We start from the raw sequence: 21,162 nt of genomic DNA, 5'->3' as shown, positions 1-21,162 counted from the left end.
TTGGAAACGCTGAATTCTTATAGCACGGCAGGATACACTGCATATGTTGCTCATACACATGTCATTGCTACAGGCTTCACACAGATGTCTATAATTGACAAGGAATGAGTGTGTATGTATGTGTTTCCAATTTAATAAAGTGTTAAAATGAATACTGTTCCCGTGCTCACTCCCATTAACGACACTTTCGGCTCAAAAGTTTATATCCGCTTCAACTTTGACTACATCCTCTAGTTTTGTTTTTGCGGCTTCTATTTTCGTAAATGAAACTTTTTTTCTGGCTGGTTGACAAACAATGTAAATTTGCCGACATGCAAAAACTTAGCTCTGACATGGGTGGCCACACCGGATCTCCTTTTCTTCCGTCACATCCTTTTTCTCTACTAACATGTTCCAAGCGATATGTAAGTCGATCAGTCCGGGGCTGCTTTGTTTGTTAGTGTTGGTGGTCGTTCGGTGGCTATACATGGCTATGGTGATGGCGTTCGCACTATGTGGTAACCAAACCCAAACAAATTGAATTATGGCTTCTAAGTTGGTTTGTCATATTATGGCGCCTATGGAATACGTGACGAATGACCAGAAAAACAAGAGGCTAACGAATTGCTGAGTAATCTCAACTGCTCCACCAATAGCAAGGATAGCAAACTAGAAAGTCCATGGACACGAAAGGATGTTCCTTGAATGAACTCCATTTAAATGTATTTTAACCTTTGAGATGAGCGAACGGGGCGCTTCATCTGTGGTGGCCACTCAAAAGACACACACACAAACACACATTCTCCATTTATTACAATAATAATGTTTGGCACATCCAGGACAATGATTGCAAATAGCACTTGACTAGACAAATAATGAAATATCCTCGAACGATGTGACCAGGAAAGAAAGCATTGGTCACGGGCGAAAAGAGTAGGATTGTTAGCAAAGCATAAAGCTAGCATGTGACATGCCATCAATAGAAATTGGTTTTGGGTCAGCATACTTATCGGAAGATACACAATCAAGCACACGTTCATACGAAATCACAGTGAAAATAATGATTATAGATATCGAAACGATTTGTTAGCTGACATACAAAAACTGTAAATTATTATATTTAGTGTTTTGTTTACATGCTTTAAAAGCAATAGGAGGTATTCCAATAAATAAGTTCAACTCTACACAGAACATACAAATTCTGATTCAATGATGAAATTAATTGGTCCAATTAATTATACCCTTCACCATAGGAGGGTGGTGGGGGTGTACTAACTTTAGCATTCCGTTTGTAACATATCGAAAAATTGGCCTTAGACCCCATTGTTAAAGCTAGTTCAACAGCTTATCATACACCCACAAAAAAGGGCCAACTGAACATTATTTTAGTTCATGAAGATTAGTTGATTTTAGTTAAATTTTGCACAATATGAGTAAATGTTCCTTATTTGAATAATTTTTTGCTAACTTTAATGACGTGAACTAAAAATAAGAAAAAAAGTTGTATACAAATATAGTGCACAATTTTACTACAAAATAAAATAGTTCATATTTTCCCAAAATGGCAGAAGTTTGCTTAAATTGAGTTCATAAGTCTCTCAAATGAGTAAATTTTGATAAAATTGTAAAATTGTAATACATTTTAACAATTTTGAATCAAATTTTTTTGAAATTTTCTTAAACAACAGAAAAAAATTAATTATTTTTAAAAAAATTTCTTCAGTTTGACAAAAAGTATTAACTTATTTATAACATGTTGCAATTAGAAAACTATTTTAGTTAAAATTTTCTAAAATAAACCTACATTTTCTTCCACGGTGGGTTCACTTTTTTTTGGTGTATATATTCACCAGACTTGAATTACCTTATTTGAATATAATTTGAATTTACTGATAATGAATTATTTATAGTTAAGTTATTGTAAATGTACACTGAAAAAACAGTGAGTATATTTTTTTCCTCGGTTTTAGTTAATTTAACTAAAGTACACAAAAAAAAATATTGGAGTTAACGAAACTTTCTCCAAACATAATAATTCCTGAACTAAAGTTAAATTGGGTTTAGTGAAATAGAGAGTTCACTTTTTTTTGAGTGCATCTAGTCTTATGAAATATTGCTTGAATTACTAGGAATCCCTATACAGTTTAACTTTCTATTATAACGACAACACTATTGCTTTACCTTTATAGCAAGGGAAAAGCTTTCACTCAATTTCTTTGAAATCTAGCTGTCCTTCAAGTAGAAATTATGCTATGTTTGAAATGTATTTGAAACAAAGTATTGAAAACCATCTTTAAATTTTGAACGCTTTTTTGCTTTGTGGTAAAGATACAAAAAATCAACAATCTTAAAGACGATTTCATTAATTTTAAAGAATTTTTCACAATTTTTAAAGTCAAGTTGACCTTAGTCAAACGAAATTTTGTTTGCACAAAATTAACATGACTATACATGCCAAATTTGGTTGAAATCGGTTTAGATTTATATCATATATATCTTTCGCCCGATTTAGTCTCATACAGCCTCATACAGAGAATTTTTCACAATTTTTAAAGTCAAGTTGACCTTAATCAAACGAAATTTTCTTTGCACAGGGAGTAAAATTAACATAACTATGCATGCCAAATTTGGTTGAAATCGGTTTAGATTTATATCATATATATCTTTCAGTCTCTTACAGCCTCATACAGGGTCCAAGGTTTTTTACCGATGTAACTGAAATGTTTAATAGGGAGTAGAACTTGAAATCGGTTCAGATTTAGGTATGGCTCACATATATATTTTTCACCCGATATGGATTTAATGGGATCCTTTCGACCGATGTAGATTCATACGACCATCGGAGGCCAAAGTTTCACTCCGATAAACTTGAAATTTTGCACTAAGAGTAGATAAAACACTTTAGCAATGTGTGCCAGATGTAGATCAAATTTTGTCCGACCCGGTTGAAATTTAGTACGCACGTTGCCCTCCAAAAAAAAAAAAAAAAAAAAAAAAAAAAAAAAAAAAACAATGTCCATATCGGTTCATAATAATATTTAGCCTCAACATACAGCGACCCTGAAGATTTGACTTCTGAACCCTCATCCAAGAATAAATTGTATCCGATCAGGTTGAAATTTATCCTCTAATTAAAATTCCAAATTTGGTAACATACATATCAATTCACAACTAGAGAACCGATCAAGAAATAAAGCCACTTCATTTCATGATCGGTTCCGTATTTAATAGGTATTTAATATGACCTTCCCTTAAGGATTTTGGTATTGATTTTGAGCCAAAGATGCAGATTCTTTAAAACAAAGACATTTTTTGGTTTATCAATTAATCAATTAAATTTTCAATTGATTAATTAAGATTTTAATTGGAAAATTTTTTGTGTTTTTTTCTGCGAAGTGAAAAAAAAAATTACACAGAAAACAATATAACCAAAATATTTCCAATTAAAAAGTTGATTGAAGTTGAATATTTGTATACCCTTCACTATAGGATAGGGTGTATATTAACTTTGTCATTCCGTTTGTAACACATCGAAATATTGCTCTAAGACCCCATAAAGTATATATATTCTGGGTCGTGGTGAAATTGTTGAAATCACGCTAACTTTCGAACGAAACAAGCTATCGACTTGAAACTTGGCACAAGTAGTTGCTATTGATGTAGGTTGGATGGTATTGCAAATGGGCCATATTGGACCACTTTTACGTATAACCTCCCCCATATAAACCCCAGATTTGATCTTCGGAGCATCTTGGACTAGCAAAATTCATCAGATCCGATTGAAATTTTGCATGTGGTGTTAGTATTTGGTCTCTAACATCTATGGTCCATATCGGTCCATAATTATATATAGCCCCCATATAAATCGATACCCAGATTTGACCTCCGGAGCCTCTTGGAGGAGCAAAATTCATCCGATCCGGTTGAAATTTGGTACCTGGTGTTAGTATTTGGTCTCTAATAACCATGCAAAAATTGGACCATATCGGTCCATAATTATATATAGCCCCCATATAAACCGGTCCCCAGATTTGTCCTACGGAGCCTTTTGGAGAAGCAAAATTCATCCGATCCGGTTGAAATTTGGTACCTGGTGTTAGTATATGGTCTTTAACAGCCATGCCAAAATTAGTCCATATCAGTCCATAATAATATATGGCTCCCATATAAACCGGTCCCCAGATTTGACCTCTGGAGTCTCTTGGAGGAGCAAAATACATCCGATCCGGTTGAAATTTGGTACCTGGTGTTAGTATTTGGTCTCTGATAACCATACAAAAATTGGACCATATCGGTCCATAATTATATATAGCCCCCATATAAACCGGTCCCCAGATTTGTCCTCCGGAGCCTTTTGGAGAAGCAAAATTCATCCGATCCGGTTGAAATTTGGTACCTGGTGTTAGTATATGGTCTTTAACAGCCATACCAAAATTAGTCCATATCAGTCCATAATCATATATGGCCCCCAAATAAACCGATAACCAGATTTGGTTGTGGAGCCTCTTGGAGGAGCAAATTTCATCCGATTTAGTTGAGATTTGGTACATTGTGCTAATATATGGCCGCTAACAAACATGTCAAACTAAGTTCATATCGGTCTATAGTTATAAAGGGTGATTCTTTTGAGGTTAGGATTTTCATGCATTAGTATTTGACAGATCACGTGGGATTTCAGACATGGTGTCAAAGAGAAAGATGCTCAGTATGCTTTGACATTTCATCATGAATAGACTTACTAACGAGCCACAACGTCGAATTTTCAGTGAATGGGCCCTAGAAAAGTTGGCAGAAAATCCGCTTTTTTATCGACAAATTTTGTTCAGCGATAAGGCTCATTTCTGGTTGAATGGCTACGTAAATAAGCAAAATTGCCGCATTTGGAGTGAAGAGCAACCAGAAGCCGTTCAAGAACTGCCCATGCATCCCGAAAAATGCACTGTTTGGTGTGGTTTGTACGCTGGTGGAATCATTGGACCGTATTTTTTCAAAGATGCTGTTGGACGCAACGTTACGGTGAATGGCGATCGCTATCGTTCGATGCTAACAAACTTTTTGTTGCCAAAAATGGAAGAACTGAACTTGGTTGACATGTGGTTTCAACAAGATGGCGCTACATGCCACACAGCTCGCGATTCTATGGCCATTTTGAGGGAAAACTTCGGAGAACAATTCATCTCAAGAAATGGACCGGTAAGTTGGCCACCAAGATCATGCGATTTGACGCCTTTAGACTATTTTTTGTGGGGCTACGTCAAGTCTAAAGTCTACAGAAATAAGCCAGCAACTATTCCAGCTTTGGAAGACAACATTTCCGAAGAAATTCGGGCTATTCCGGCCGAAATGCTCGAAAAAGTTGCCCAAAATTGGACTTTCCGAATGGACCACCTAAGACGCAGCCGCGGTCAACATTTAAATGAAATTATCTTCAAAAAGTAAATGTCATGGACCAATCTAACGTTTCAAATAAAGAACCGATGAGATTTTGCAAATTTTATGCGTTTTTTTAAAAAAAAAAGTTATCAAGCTCTTAACAAATCACCCTTTATATAGCCCTCAGATAAACCGATCCCCAATCACACGAGAATTGGTCCATATCGTTTCATAATTGTATATAGCCCCCATATAAATCGACCGTCATATTTCAATTCTGGCTCTCTAATTACCGCGCAAAAGTTCGTACTGGCTCGTAATTATTTGTGGACTTCTCTATAGATAGCGCTCAAGAATTGAATTATATACGTATTTAATCCGCCTTTTTTGTCTAATATATACCACGTATGGACTAACATACAATTTAGAAGACGATGTCAAGAAGAATTAAGATACTAGATACCGTAAGATACCGTAACTATACATTTTTAACCAGGGGGGCTATAGCCACCCCCCCTATCTATACTACAGTAACAATATATAATGGAAAATCATATATAGGTTTTCACATTCTAGGGGGGGGCTAATTTTTTTTCTGGAGGGAGCTAAGCCCTCCCCCCGAGGCCTTACTACGCTTATGACCTTGTCATCGGTAAGTATTACCACAGCACAAGTAAATCGATTGTGGATGACAGTCTGACATAGAAGTTTCTACGTAATCCATGGTGGAGGGTACATAACTTTCGGACTGGCCGAACTTACGGCCGTATATATGTTACTTGTTTCAATTAATCAATTAATTGAGGCAATTAACCTTTTAATCAAAATAGAAACATTATTTCTTGTTAATTAAGTCAATGATTCAAATTTTTACAAATTATAATTAAGGAATTAATTGATACAATTAAATTTTTAACCAAACTCGGAAGACTAAGTCATTTATAAAAGTGATGGAATTTTTTTTCAATTTTTAATTAAAAATGTCCAATTTTTTAATCCATCTAAAAACACTAAGAAAGTAATTGAAAATAGTTACATTTTAATGGAAAATTAATTGGGGTTTTCAATCAACATCAATTAAATTTTTAATTGAATCAATCAAGTATTTTTTTAATGTCCAATTAAAACTGTGATTCATACTATAATTTTCGTGATTGAAGACATTTCAATTAAAAAATTAATTGGTTTAATTAATTTCGTGATTGAATCAGATTTTTTTGTGTAGTTATGTCTAATAAATTTTCTTGAATTTTAGATATCGGCCTTTGTAATACTTTTTAGTTAATTTTTTCTAAAAACAATCTAAATTTTATAAAATTAACCAAAATTGTTCTTCCTGGTGGGTTCACTGTTTTTTCAGTGCCAGGTAGGTCGCTAAAAATGTTGTTTTAAAGAAGCCGCATATTTGGATCGGAATCAATACCAAAATCCCTAAGGGAAGGTCAAAATCTTTGGAGCCAAGTAAAATGGTTTTTGAGTGTAGTTCATTACAAATTTCTATGAATAGATAAATCCTTCAATAGTCATTTTCAAAATTATATGTTGTCATAAAATCAATATTTCTCAAATGATATTTACTTTACAATTTCTGTTTGTTGTCTACTTTATTGTGTGAATTGCATTATACAGATATGTTTTCGATTAAACTCTCTGAAAGTTTACAGATTATGTCACATATGCCTGACGTCCTTTGTATCCGGATGTTGTAGTATTTATTACGACTAAAACTTTTATGTCAAATTATGATCGAATAAACTAATGTAATATCTTTGTTTCTGCACAAATAATCAATCATAATGGGACAAAGTTTAAGGAAGTGTGCCATCGCAATCAAATCAATTAGGCCAATAAGGAAAAGCTTGAGCAACAATGCGTGTGTGTGTGTGTGTGTGTTTGTATGGCCACATACACTATATGTATATACATGAAAAAGCCATTAGTTGTATTTTTATTTAAGATATATCATTCGTTGCATGGCTACCCACACAGACCGACAAGAAATGAAAACTTCAGGATATCAACATATACATATTTAAAATATGTGTATGTGTTAAAAAAGACAATGGGAGACCCTTCTCATTGTGACAGCATTATAGTATTTACAATATGATAAAGTCCATGAGAAGGAATTTACAAAAACAAATGTAACAAAAACAAGTAAGGAAAGTCTAAAGTCGGGCGGGGCCGACTATATTATACCCTGCACCACTTTGTAGATCTAAATTTTCGATACCATATCACATCCGTCAAATGTTTTGGGTGTTATATATAAAGGTTTGTCCCAAATAAATACATTTAAATATCACTCGATCTGTACAGAATTTGATAGACTTCTACAAAATCTATAGACTCAAAATTCAAGTCGGCTAATGCACTAGGGTGGAACACAATGTTAGTAAAAAAATATGGGAAACATTTAAATCAGAAGCAATTTTAAGGAAACTTCGCAAAAGTTTATTTATGATTTATCGCTCGATATATATGTATTAGAAGTTTAGGAAAATTAGAGTAATTTTTACAACTTTTCGACTAAGCAGTGGCAATTTTACAAGGAAAATGTTGGTATTTTGACCATTCTACTCCCTATGCAAAATTTCAACTAAATCGGAGTTAAAAATTGGCCTCTGTGGTCATATGAGTGTAAATCGGGCGAAAGCTATATATGGGAGCTATATCTCAATCTGAACCGATGTCAACCAAATTTGGCACGCATAGCTATAATGCTAATTCTACTCCCTGTGCAAAATTTTCATTAAATCGGAGTAAAATATTGGCCACTTCGGTCATAAATATGAGTGTAAATCGGGCGAACGATATATATGGGAGCTTTATCTAAATCTGAACCGAGTTCAATAAAATTTGCCACACTTGACTACACAACTAATTGTACTCCTAGTGCAAAATTTCAACCAAATTGGGGTAAAACTCTGGCTTCTGGGGCCATATAAGTCCATATCGGCCGAAATATATATATGGGAGTTATATTTAAATCTGAACCGATTTCTTCCAAAATCAACAGGGTTCTATTCTGAGCCAAAACACATACTTGTGCCAAATTTGAAGACGATTGGACTAAAACTGCGACCTAGACTTTGATTACAAAAATGTGTTCACGGACAGACGGACATGGCTATATCGACTCAGGAGCCCACCCTGAGCATTTTTGCCAAATATACCATGTGTCTATCTCATCTCCTTCTGGGTGTTGCAAACATATGCACTAACTTATAATACCCTGTTCCACAGTGTGGCGCAGGGTATAAAAATTGAAACACTTTATAACATTTTAATAGATTTATTTAATACAACTGAACTTCATTTTCGGGTTTATTTGCTTTATTGACCTTTTTCTTCCTTCGACAATAGGATGAGGGTTAACTAAATTTGTCATTCCATTTGTAATGCATCGACAAATTGGTATTACACCGCACAAGGTGTATATATACTTGGTCGTGGTGAAATTCTGAATCGAATGATGAATTTGTGAAGCGGCACCCAGAGGAGGAATATGATCACCTCAAACATGTTTCAAGAGAAAAATGTTATTTTTGGACGTGGATGTAACATTTTTGTCACAACCATGTTATGTTCTCGAAAATTATGTATCTGGTTTCGGAATTATATGTTTGTCGGAAACCAAGTATAAGTTTCGCTTTCACCGTGGGTTGACCTGGGTCTGTTGGCACCATAACATAACATAGCGGCAATGTTTTTATTAAATATTTTTCTAAACAATTATATTGTTTTTTTTTTTTTTTTTTTGTTATACATCGAATTTATTTTGATGTGTTTTTTTCGGCATTTATTCTATTAAAAGTCAACAAAAATTAAAAATTATCATAAATCACAAAGCCTTCGCAAAATAATTTCCATGGAAGTGACAAAGTCAAACGGCACAGGTTCGAATCCCATCGGGGATGATTTTTTTTATTTTTTACTTTTTTAATTGATTTTCTATTTTTTTTCGAAATTTTATTGTCCAAAACTTAAATTTTCACTTAAAATGACGTAATTCCGTAGTTTCTAAGACTTGTCCAAAAGGACTGCAGCGGAAGTGAAAAAATAGATAAGGGATCCCGGGATGCGCTTTAAAATAAATGTTTGTAGACTTGTTCACAAGGACTACATCGGAAGTTGAAAAAAAATTAATGGGGGAATTCCGGTTTTCAACCCCCGGTGGAAGTGAAGAAGTCTTTCAATTTGTAAAAATTAGATAATAAGAAAATAAAAGTATATTTTTACATTCACAAAAAAGTTAAAGTGGCAGCCCGATTAAGATTCAGGCTCATGTAGACTATTCAGTCCATTCTGATATTTTTTGTTTTTTACACTCATAAAAAAAAAATGTGAAATTGATAAAAAAAAAATTTGTTGTTGTTTTTTTTTCAATTCTTTCATCCAAATGAACTTCCAAGGTACAACTTCTGAAGCAATGCAAAGGATTTAAAAATGGAGTACTTTCGTTCTATGACAAGCCCATGTAAAATTCATTGTTGATGATTTGACCTCCAGAGCCCCTTGGAAGAGCAAAATTATTCCCATTCGGTTGAAATGTGGTACGTGATGTTAGTATATGCTATCCAACAACTATGCAGCAATTGGTTCATATCAGTCCATAATTATATATAGCCCCCATATAAACCGATCCCCAGATTTGACCTCCGGTGCCTTTTGGAGAAGCAAAATTCATCCGATCTGGCTGAAATTTGGTACGTGGTGGAAGTATATGATATTTAACAACCATGCCAAAAAATGGTCCATATCAGTCCATAATCATATATAGCCCCATATAAACCGATCCCCAGATTTGGGTTTGGAGCCTCTTGGAGGAGAAAATTTCATCCGAGTGAGTTGAAATTTGGTACATTGTGCTAGTATATGGCCGTTAGCAACCATGCCTAAGTAGGTCCATATCGGTCTATAGTTATATATAGCCCTCAGATAAATCGATCCCCAATCACACAAAAATTGGTCAATATCACGTGCATAATTCTATATAGCCCCCATATAAGCGACCCCCGTATTTCAATTCTGGCTCTCTACGTACCGTGCAAAAAGTCCATATCGATTAGTAATTATTTGTAGACTTAACTATACATAACCTTTTTGTCTAATATATACCGCGTATGGACTAACTCACAATTTAGAAAACGATGTTAAGAAGTTTTAAGATACAACAACCCAAGTAATTCGATTGTGAATGACAGTCTTTCGTAGAAGTTTCTACGCCATCCATGGTGGAGGGTTAAAAATGCGAAAATGTCAGAAAATTTTCGTTTATTTAATTAATCTTAAAATTTGGAATTTAGTTCAATTTTCGCACTAGAGAGCTCATTTTACTCATAGCATGGTTTACTTTTTTTCCTGTGTACTGGGTATTTAAGATGCGGCCCGGCCGAACTTAATGTCGTATATACTTGTTTAAGAATGTACTTAATAACCCACGACAAAATTAGCCGTAGTATTTTGTACTGCCTTCCAAATTATTGCCCTAATAATGATCGAATAAATAATTTCATCAGAGAGCACAACGTAACGTTGCGAAGGCGAATAAGAAAACTGTCGCCATTTTCTAACATAATTTTTATTCCTTCAAATTAAGGGACCTTTTTAAAGAGATTAAATACTACCAATAACGAAGTCTGAAAATGATTTACCACATATTTTCATATGAATCGATTGCAAGCGCAAATGGGATTTGTAAAAATATGACCGCTCTAGGCTCTTGCATCTAACGATTACCACCAATATCTGCCAGTGGCGGGCAAACATAATAACTACCACCCAACTATACAATACTGCTTTACAACAATGAAAATGAGAAAAACGATGCTCGTACCACAATAATGCAAAGTGCCCCTGGACCATGTCAATAGAAATCCCTTTGTGCATACGAAACATATCCAAGTCTAGTAGCTTCACACACGCACACACACAAGAACCCATTCATTCATTTGGAAACATTTTAGATCCACTGACCTCCGCTGTCCATTGTAATTTTCCCATTCATGATGGTCTTTAATGCCCCCTTTGCATTCTTTTACATATAAATGCGTGCGTAAATCTAGGCAATGCCATCTAGAGATGAATGACACGTACACAGGCGGTGGTCCAGGGCAAAAATGGAGTAAGCCGACCAAACAAACAGACTGAATAATATCGTATAAATGATGCTGATACCCTCACTGTGCAGAAATAAGTTCGTGGGGTTCGAACGTATGGAGCAATTTGTAATGTGGTTAACCGAAGCACAGGAAAATGAGAATCGGAAATCATCCCCAGCTGGCTGTAATGTATTCGATTGTATTTATTCATAATGTATTTATAGGCTGTGGCCATGTAGATCGCGTCCAAAATTGTAAGGACAATGGATATGAATCGGCGGTAAAGTTGGGGGTATTTATTAATTCTGGATAGCCCATCAAGAGAGGTGGCAAGTATTTTGATAATGAGTGCAGTGGTTGTGGTGGGTTCGATGCTTTGTTATTTGTCTTCTTTAGGCCGTTAAATTAGAGCACAAATTCCTATGCATTTGTGATTCAAGCAAGCAAGAAGCAAGCAACCATCGATTCAAGGAAAAACCGTACACCATTAGACAGTACCGTACAGAGAACGGCTGCGATCTACCGCAACCGACCAGTGTATTTAGTAAACACCAATATTTCCAATCTTAAAACACCAATTGGTAAAAAAAAATTCAACCACCAATATCCAATGCAACCGAAGACTATCGGTGTTTGTTAGTATGAGTGTTGGTCTCTCGAAAACACCGTAGTAAAGCAATCACACAAATTGGTTACCCATATCTCAGGAGTTTGGTACTCTCTCAATTCTCTTGAGCTAATGCCAACTGCTGGTAATTGTTATTGTTGAGTGCAATCACACTTAAGTGCCACACTCGTTTTTTGCTTACCGAGCGTTGTTACGATGTCGATTGGTTTAAGATTGCAAGACACTGCATACGAACATTGTTATATACTAATGGTGCTTTTATTCTCGCATTTGTATCAATGTAAAAGATCGCATGGTAATTGGTGTCTTACTCACTGCCACCGACATTTTATCGGTAAGATTGCAATACGAAACAAGTAAGTAAAGTCTAAAGTCGGGCGGGGCGGACTATATTATACCCTTCACCATTATGTAGAACAAAAATTTGTGTTACCATATCAACTCCTTCAAATTTGTTGGGAGTTATTATGAAGGCTTTTATTAGAAATATTTATATAATTTATATACAATATGGAGACAATTTTTTGTACATCTATAAAATCTCTAGAATTAAAATTTAAATCGGCTAACACCCTGGGATGAAACACAATGTTAGTTACAAAATATGGGAAATATAAAACTAGAGCAATTTTAATGCAATTGTACGAAATAATATTTACGATTTATCGAGGAAAATTTAAGTAATATGCTTCAGTAGCGCTTTTACAAGGATATTGGTTAAATCTCGGCATTATATGTGGTCAATTGTGGGTTGTGATATATAATTTGGCCTAGTTTATTTAAAACTCGACCGTTTTGTGGAAAGTGTGGTATTACAGTCTGAAATATGACTACGAAATCTGAACCAATTAGATCAAAAAGCATATTAAATATATTCTCTGTGGAAACTATCGAATCAACTGAAGGAAACTCCCATCTAAAATATGAAACATTTTACTCAACTCTGGCGTATATATACAAAATGTGAAGCAAATCAGGCTTCAACTCTGGCTTTTGTGTAAATCGGACGAAGTATATATATGGGAGCTATATCTAAATCTGAACCGAGTTCAAACAAATTTGGCACAGTTAACCATACTAATTCTGGCTTTTGAGGCCAGATCATAAATACGTGAATTATGATCAAATCGGTGATAAATATATATGGCAGCTATATCTAAATCTGAACCGATTTTTTTCCAAAATCAATAGCGATTGTCTTTGACCCGAAGAAAGACCCCATGCCAAAATTGAGGACGATCGGACTTAAATTGCGAGCTGTACTTTGTGCACAAAATTACATATACAGACAGACGGGCGGACAGACAGACAGACGGACATCGCTAAATCGACTCAGAATTTAATTCTAAGTCGATCGGTATACTAAAAGATGGGTCTATGACCACTATTTCTCGGCGTTACATACAAATGCACAAACTTATTATACCCTGTACCACAGTAGTGGTGAAGGGTATAAAAAAGCCACCGGTTGCAGTTCTCTGGTACCGTACACAAACTCTTCCTTAGGAGTATCATTCGAAAGACAAATATAATAAATTCGATTTAGAATTTTGACATTTGTAAAAGTAAGTTTCCCTTAAACTTTAATAAATTAGCAATGATTAAAATGACATTTGAAAAATATTTAAAATAACATTCGGCAGTGGCTACCGTATGTAAGTTGTGATTATTAACTTTCAGTTACTAATTCGATTTGAAGTAGGTTGTATTGATCGATTTTGAGAAAATTTTTTGAATGGGGAGACATTTGGTTGCTACAACTATTTGTCTTGTATCACAAACGAAAATCCATTCCAATTATCACCAAGTGGTAGAAATGACGAAAAAATGCTTGTAAAAAGTGAATGTAATTTGACCCAACTATCAATGATTTCGAAATGTGGAATTTTCAATGCTACAACAAATTTCCAACCAATATGTGTGTTCACTGTGTGTGATATATCGGTATACCGTATTGTATCGATCCGATATGGACCACTGTTTGCATGATACTGCCAACACGTAACAAATATTATCCTGATCGGATGAAATTTTGGTATTGATTTCGAGCCAAAGAAGCGTAGACGTGAATTTAAGACACAATTCTTTTTTAAATTTTAGTTTTACGTACTTGATTCTAGAAAACAAACTTTAATTTATTCGTTTTTTCAGTTTTTTTCATGTGCTATCACAGATCTTTGAAAACGTGTTAACGACAACTTAAATTTCAAAATTCGGACTCGACTTCAAGTAGAAATTATGATACGTTTCATATTAAAATCATCTTTAAAATAAAGTGTTGAAAGGCATCTCCTATTTTTGAACGATTTTTGGCTTTGTAATCTAGATGCAAAAAGACAACATATTTAAAGATAAACTTCCTTTATTCTGAATAATTTTTCAGAGTTATTAAAACCAAGTTGACCTTAATCAAAAGAAATTTTCTTGCATGGTAAGATACCCATTTTTAAGTTGAATCACAACTAAAGGGTGATTTGTTAAGAGCTTGATAACTTTTTTTTAAAAAAAACGCATAAAATTTGCAAAATCTCATCGGTTCTTTATTTGAAACGTTAGATTGGTCCATGACATTTACTTTTTGAAGATAATTTCATTTAAATGTTGACCGCGGCTGCGTCTTAGGTGGTCCATTCGGAAAGTCCAATTTTGGGCAACTTTTTCGAGCATTTCGGCCGGAATAGCCCGAATTTCTTCGGAAATGTTGTCTTCCAAAGCTGGAATAGTTGCTGGCTTATTTCTGTAGACTTTAGACTTGACGTAGCCCCACAAAAAATAGTCTAAAGGCGTCAAATCGCATGATCTTGGTGGCCAACTTACCGGTCCATTTCTTGAGATGAATTGTTCTCCGAAGTTTTCCCTCAAAATGGCCATAGAATCGCGAGCTGTGTGGCATGTAGCGCCATCTTGTTGAAACCACATGTCAACCAAGTTCAGTTCTTCCATTTTTGGCAACAAAAAGTTTGTTAGCATCGAACGATAGCGATCGCCATTCACCGTAACGTTGCGTCCAACAGCATCTTTGAAAAAATACGGTCCAATGATTCCACCAGCGTACAAACCACACCAAACAGTGCATTTTTCGGGATGCATGGGCAGTTCTTGAACGGCTTCTGGTTGCTCTTCACTCCAAATGCGGCAATTTTGCTTATTTACGTAGCCATTCAACCAGAAATGAGCCTCATCGCTGAACAAAATTTGTCGATAACACATTTCGAACCGAACACTGATTTTGGTAATAAAATTCAATGATTTGCAAGCGTTGCTCGTTAGTAAGTCTATTCACGATGAAATGTCAAAGCATACTGAGCATCTTTCTCTTTGACACCATGTCTGAAATCCCACGTGATCTGTCAAATACTAATGCATGAAAATCCTAACCTCAAAAGAATCACCCTTTATAAGGACAAAACGACATCATTGCAAAATTTATCGACTTTTGGTCAAGGAAAAAACTTAATCTCAGAGAAATGCGCCTTCTATGCTAAGCGAAAGTCGTATTCGTATTTTAAGGATACGAAATCGTTGGCGTCATGAAAATATGTTTTTTTTAGTGTAGCGCGATTTCAAGAGACGAACGGACATTCGGATGGACGGGCATCGCTTGGTCGACTCAGAATAGTCTACTAAAGGGAGATGGATGGGTTATATCCTATGATGGAGCGCATCAAACGCAACAGCTATTTTTATACCCTAAACCACATAGTGATCAGGGTACAATAACATTGATCTGTCAAAAACTGTGCCTAGAAATATTGATTTTATTTCCGATCGACTTAGAATAACCTCATGAGTCATCTAGTCCTTGGTGTCCATCCGTATTTGTTGTTCGCAGGATTTCAATCGCAATTATTAACCGATTTTGATAAAATTTGGTACATGGCGTGTTTTTGGCACAAGGACGAACGCTATTGAATTGGATCGAATTTTAATATAGCTCCAATATGTATGTATCGGCCAATTTCCATAAATGGGGTCAGATTGCGCTCCTTTACCAGCCAATCGGTGTCAAATTTCCAGCCTTTAAGTATGAAACATTTCAGCGAAATCGGTTCAGATTTAGATATAGCTCCCATATATATGTATCGCGCGATTTTTTCCAAATTTGGCCATAAGTACCTTATTTATCAACCGATCTTACTCAATGCCAAATATAACCTTCTATAGTACTTACTATAGGTGCAAAAAATCATCGAAATCGGTTCAGATTTAGATATAGCTCCCATATAAAGGGTGATTCTTTTGAGGTTAGGATTTTCATGCATTAGTATTTGACAGATCACGTGGGATTTCAGACATGGTGTCAAAGAGAAAGATGCTCAGTATGCTTTGACATTTCATCATGAATAGACGAACGATCTGCCACAACGTCGAATTTTCAGTGAATGGGCCCTAGAAAAGTTGGCAGAAAATCCGCTTCTTTATCGACAAATTTTGTTCAGCGATGAGGCTCATTTCTGGTTGAATGGCTACGTAAATAAGCAAAATTGCCGCATTTGGAGTGAAGAGCAACCAGAAGCCGTTCAAGAACTGCCCATGCATCCCGAAAAATGCACTGTTTGGTGTGGTTTGTACGCTGGTGGAATCATTGGACCGTATTTTTTCAAAGATGCTGTTGGACGCAACGTTACGGTGAATGGCGATCGCTATCGTTCGATGCTAACAAACTTTTTGTTGCCAAAAATGGAAGAACTGAACTTGGTTGACATGTGGTTTCAACAAGATGGCGCTAAATGCCACACAGCTCGCGATTCTATGGCCATTTTGAGGGAAAACTTCGGAGAACAATTCATCTCAAGAAATGGACCGGTAAGTTGGCCACCAAGATCATGCGATTTGACGCCTTTAGACTATTTTTTGTGGGGCTACGTCAAGTCTAAAGTCTACAGAAATAAGCCAGCAACTATTCCAGCTTTGGAAGACAACATTTCCGAAGAAATTCGGGCTATTCCGGCCGAAATGCTCGAAAAAGTTGCCCAAAATTGGACTTTCCGAATGGACCACCTAAGACGCAGCCGCGGTCAACATTTAAATGAAATTATCTTCAAAAAGTAAATGTCATGGACCAATCTAACGTTTCAAATAAAGAACCGATGAGATTTTGCAAATTTTATGCGTTTTTTTTAAAAAAAAGTTATCAAGCTCTTAACAAATCACCCTTTATATGTAGCGCCCGATTTTGCCAAATTTGGCCATAAAACCGTTATTTATCAACCGATCTTATTAAAAGTTGGCTTACACTAATTTTCTTTAGTACTTAGCATAAGTGCAAAAAATCGCGGAAATCGGTTCAGATTTTAATATAGCTCCCACCGTGGTGCAATGGTTAGCATGCCCGCCTTGCATACACAAGGTCGTGGGTTCGATTCCTGCTACGACCGAACACCAAAAAGTTTTTCAGCGGTGGATTATCCCACCTCAGTAATGCTGGTGACATTTCTGAGGGTTTCAAAGCTTCTCTAAGTGGTTTCACTGGAATGTGGAACGCCGTTCGGACTCGGCTATAAAAAGGAGGTCCCTTGTCATTGAGCTTAACATGGAATCGGGCAGCACTCAGTGATAAGAGAGAAGTTCACCACTGTGGTATCACAATGGACTGAATAGTCTAAGTGAGCCTGATACATCGGGCTGCCACATAACCTAACCTAACCTAATATAGCTCCCATATATATGTATTGCCCGATTTTCGAAAATTTGATCATAATAGCCTTATTTAATAACTGATTTTACTCAAATTTAGCACAAAGTAACCTTCTGTGGTATCAACCAAACTTGCGCAATATCAGTTTTACAGTTTTATATATAGCTCCTCCTATATATATGTGGCGCCCGATTTGCAAAAATTTGCCCCTAATAACCTAATTTTTGACCATAGTGGCCTCATTTATTAACCGATCTGTTTCAATTTCAGCACAAGCTAATCTCAACTAAATCAACCAAATAGCAACCAATATCAACCAAACCTGCAAAATATTATCCAAATCGGTACAGAGTTAGATACAGCTCCCATATATATGCATCGCTCGATTTTTAACTAACAAATTTCAAATAACTAACAAATTTTAAATTTTTAAGTATAAGCTGATCGTTGTCAGACTTACATGTAACTCTTACATGAATATATTTCCCAAGTTTCACAATCAATATTAGTTTCATACTAACTCTGTAGATGCAGAATTAACTATAGCTCCTAATATCTAACTTTTCAGTTCAAATTGTAATAAAACTCTCAAAAACATGCACCCCTTAATGTTCCTAAATATGGATATGCGGTTTATGTCCCAAACCTATACTATTGATACTCCACAAACAATGTTTACTAACTCAGTAGGGGTGGTTTAGGGTATGATATTGTCGACCCCGCCCGACTTTCTACTTTACTCACTTGTTTTTATTATTAATACCAGAAAACTTCTGGCAATTCGAAATGGTGCCATTTTACCGACTGACGATATAACAAACACCCAAATACTAACAGGGCTACCAGATGAATGTCCAGTGTTGTCAAAGAATATTCCAAATCGACATTGAGAGGGCTATATAAGGGAGTGGCCATGGTGCTGTCAAATGGGTTATATTTCAGACTGCGAACTAAAATCTTCATTAGTGGGAGAGGACTATAAAGTGAATTCATTATCGGCTAATTATAGAAGACGCAATTTAGTATTTTCTTCAGTGTAGTACTTTCATTTAACCAAGTAAAATATAGGGAATATAACCCAAACTAATTACCAAATAGTTAGTACATCCGGACGAATCGTAAACTACCCGAATCCATTATAAATGAACATAGGCTTCATATATATCAACTTGAATTAATATTTGCAATTTTCAACAAATATTTGCATGTGTAGTGGCAATACTCATTGTTGTTGAGATATCTGTCTATTAGGGTTATATTTAAATTGACTTGTGTGCTTTTACCTAAAGAATGTACATCGATATGTGACAGACAATACTTGACATTGCAATACATACCATTGCCATCGTATATTATTCGAAACGAATCTGAATGTAAGTGACCGAAAAATTGCCCCTGAATAATGGATGCGTACTTTCGTACTAATTCCAGATATCGTATGTTGTTACTCTCTGTAAATGTAGTGTGGCCATTTTGTTGTAGACCGATGTGGCGTTCATCAGAGCCAGGAGGTATGTGACCAACTATGTAAACCTGCAATCAGATAAATAGAAAACGAATCAATAAAATGTTATTTATTTGTCCATGAAAACATTATAAAATTATTTTAATTAAGAGATATTTTATATGTGGTTATAAATCAAAAGGTTTGCAAGTTTATTGACAAAATAAAAGAAGAAGCAACCGGCTACATTCGCAAGGAATATGTATTAACAACCATAAACCAGTGTAACTCATTTACTAATATGCACTGAAAGAAAACTTGACCTAATATGGAAGAGTATTTAACCAAAATTTTAGGACACGCAATTTACACAACATTAAGAACAATTTGTATACCCTAAACCACATAGTGGTTAGGTTAAAGTGGCAGCCCGATTAAGATTCAGGCTCACTTAGACTACTCGTATTCAGTCCATTGTGATACCACATTAACTAAAATACCTATTACATATGGACACTTCTAGTTTTAACCGCTGAACTTTCTCGATTATTTTCTTCGGTTGAACCAACCAGATTGTTCCAAAAACATTAGAAGACTGCTTAAATTAACGTTTTCCAGGTCCGCCAATAATCTTCCGCATCATGACAGCTCATACAATAGTCAATATACTTCGCGCCAATAGTTTTTGCAAAATCGCGTATCAGGCAACGACCCGTTATAACAGATATCAGGAGTGATATCTGACGTCTTGAGAACACTAGCACATCTAGTGTGCGGTTCAAGTTTAAATGGGGCCATATTTGCTTGGTTTCGTTACAACCCTTGCAATTCTCCCATCGCACATTTGCCATCATAACAGCCTTCTCACGCAGTAAGAGCTTGCAGGTAGCCAGAGGCATACCAACAGATTCTAGTTACCCTGGAATATGTAAGGTCCTTGCCAACTCATCCGCTTCGCAGTTCCCCGGTATATTCCTATGGCCAGGCACCCATGTTAGGTGAATATTGTGCTGCTCAGCCATCTCGTTGAGAGATTTGGGGCAGCCGATGGCCGTTTTCGAGTTAAGGAACACAGAGTCCAAGGATTTTATTGCAGGTTGACTGTCTGAGTACATATTAATGCCAATATTGCTGGGAGCATTACTTCTCAGCCAATTCGCAACCTCTCTTATTGCAATATTTCAGCCTGAAAAACACTACAGTGATTAGGTAATCTTTTCGCTATTCGAAGTTCCAGATCTTTAGAATATACTCCGAAACCCACTTATCCATCCAATTTGGAACCATTAGTGTAGAAATCTATATATCGTTTATTCCCCGGGGCCTATGTGCACCACGCCTCACTGTTGGGAATTAGAGTTTCAAATTTTTTGTTGAAAAGTGGTCTCGCCAAAGTATAATCCACTACGTTAGACACATCTGGCATTATTTTGAGGAACGAACTGTGACCGTAACTTTTTTCCGCTCACAGCAATAGCTCGCGCAACCGCACAGCCGTTGTTGCAGCTGACTGTTTGGCCAAAATGTCTAAAGGCAATAGATGCAGCATGACATTAAGGGAATTTGTTCCCGTCTTGCTGAATGCGCCGGAGATACACAAGCACGCCATAAGCTGAACTATGTCTAAACTTGTCGGCTGGTTGTTTATAGCAACATTGCAAAGAAGAGGTGATAGAACTCCTCCTTGGGGAGTGCCTCTGTTCACATACCTTTGTATGTTTGCTTGTCCTAGTGTGGCCGAAATACGTCTCCTTCACTTGACTCGACGCTAGTTCTAAGATAAATATCTATCATCCTCTCCAGATTCTTAAGTAGGAATGAGGATAAGCTGATTGGTCGGAAATCCTTCGCACTCGAGTGTGACGCTTTTCCCACTTTAGGTATGAAAACGACATTTGTTTCCCTCTACTTTTCTGGGATATATGCTAAGTTGATACATCCTATATATATCGCCGACAACCAGGGGATAATTCTGTCAGTCACTGCTTGTAACTCC

General features: G+C 35.9%; 1 protein-coding gene across 1 annotated transcript in view; it reads right to left on the bottom strand.

Annotated features, from left to right (window-relative positions):
- Window positions 1-21,162, bottom strand: part of LOC142235690 (cyclic GMP-AMP phosphodiesterase SMPDL3A) — a 329,846-nt gene that overhangs the window by 73,632 nt on the left and 235,052 nt on the right. The window contains exon 6 of the mRNA XM_075306949.1: window positions 19,060-19,255. Within this exon, the coding sequence (XP_075163064.1) occupies window positions 19,060-19,255 (196 nt within the window). The remainder of the gene's footprint in view (window positions 1-19,059; window positions 19,256-21,162) is intronic.

The sequence above is a fragment of the Haematobia irritans genome, chromosome 4 (assembly GCF_050003625.1).
Source record: "Haematobia irritans isolate KBUSLIRL chromosome 4, ASM5000362v1, whole genome shotgun sequence".
Taxonomy (NCBI): domain Eukaryota; kingdom Metazoa; phylum Arthropoda; class Insecta; order Diptera; family Muscidae; genus Haematobia; species Haematobia irritans.
Note: the sequence above shows the minus strand (reverse complement) of the source record. Positions and strands in the feature narration are given on the sequence as shown.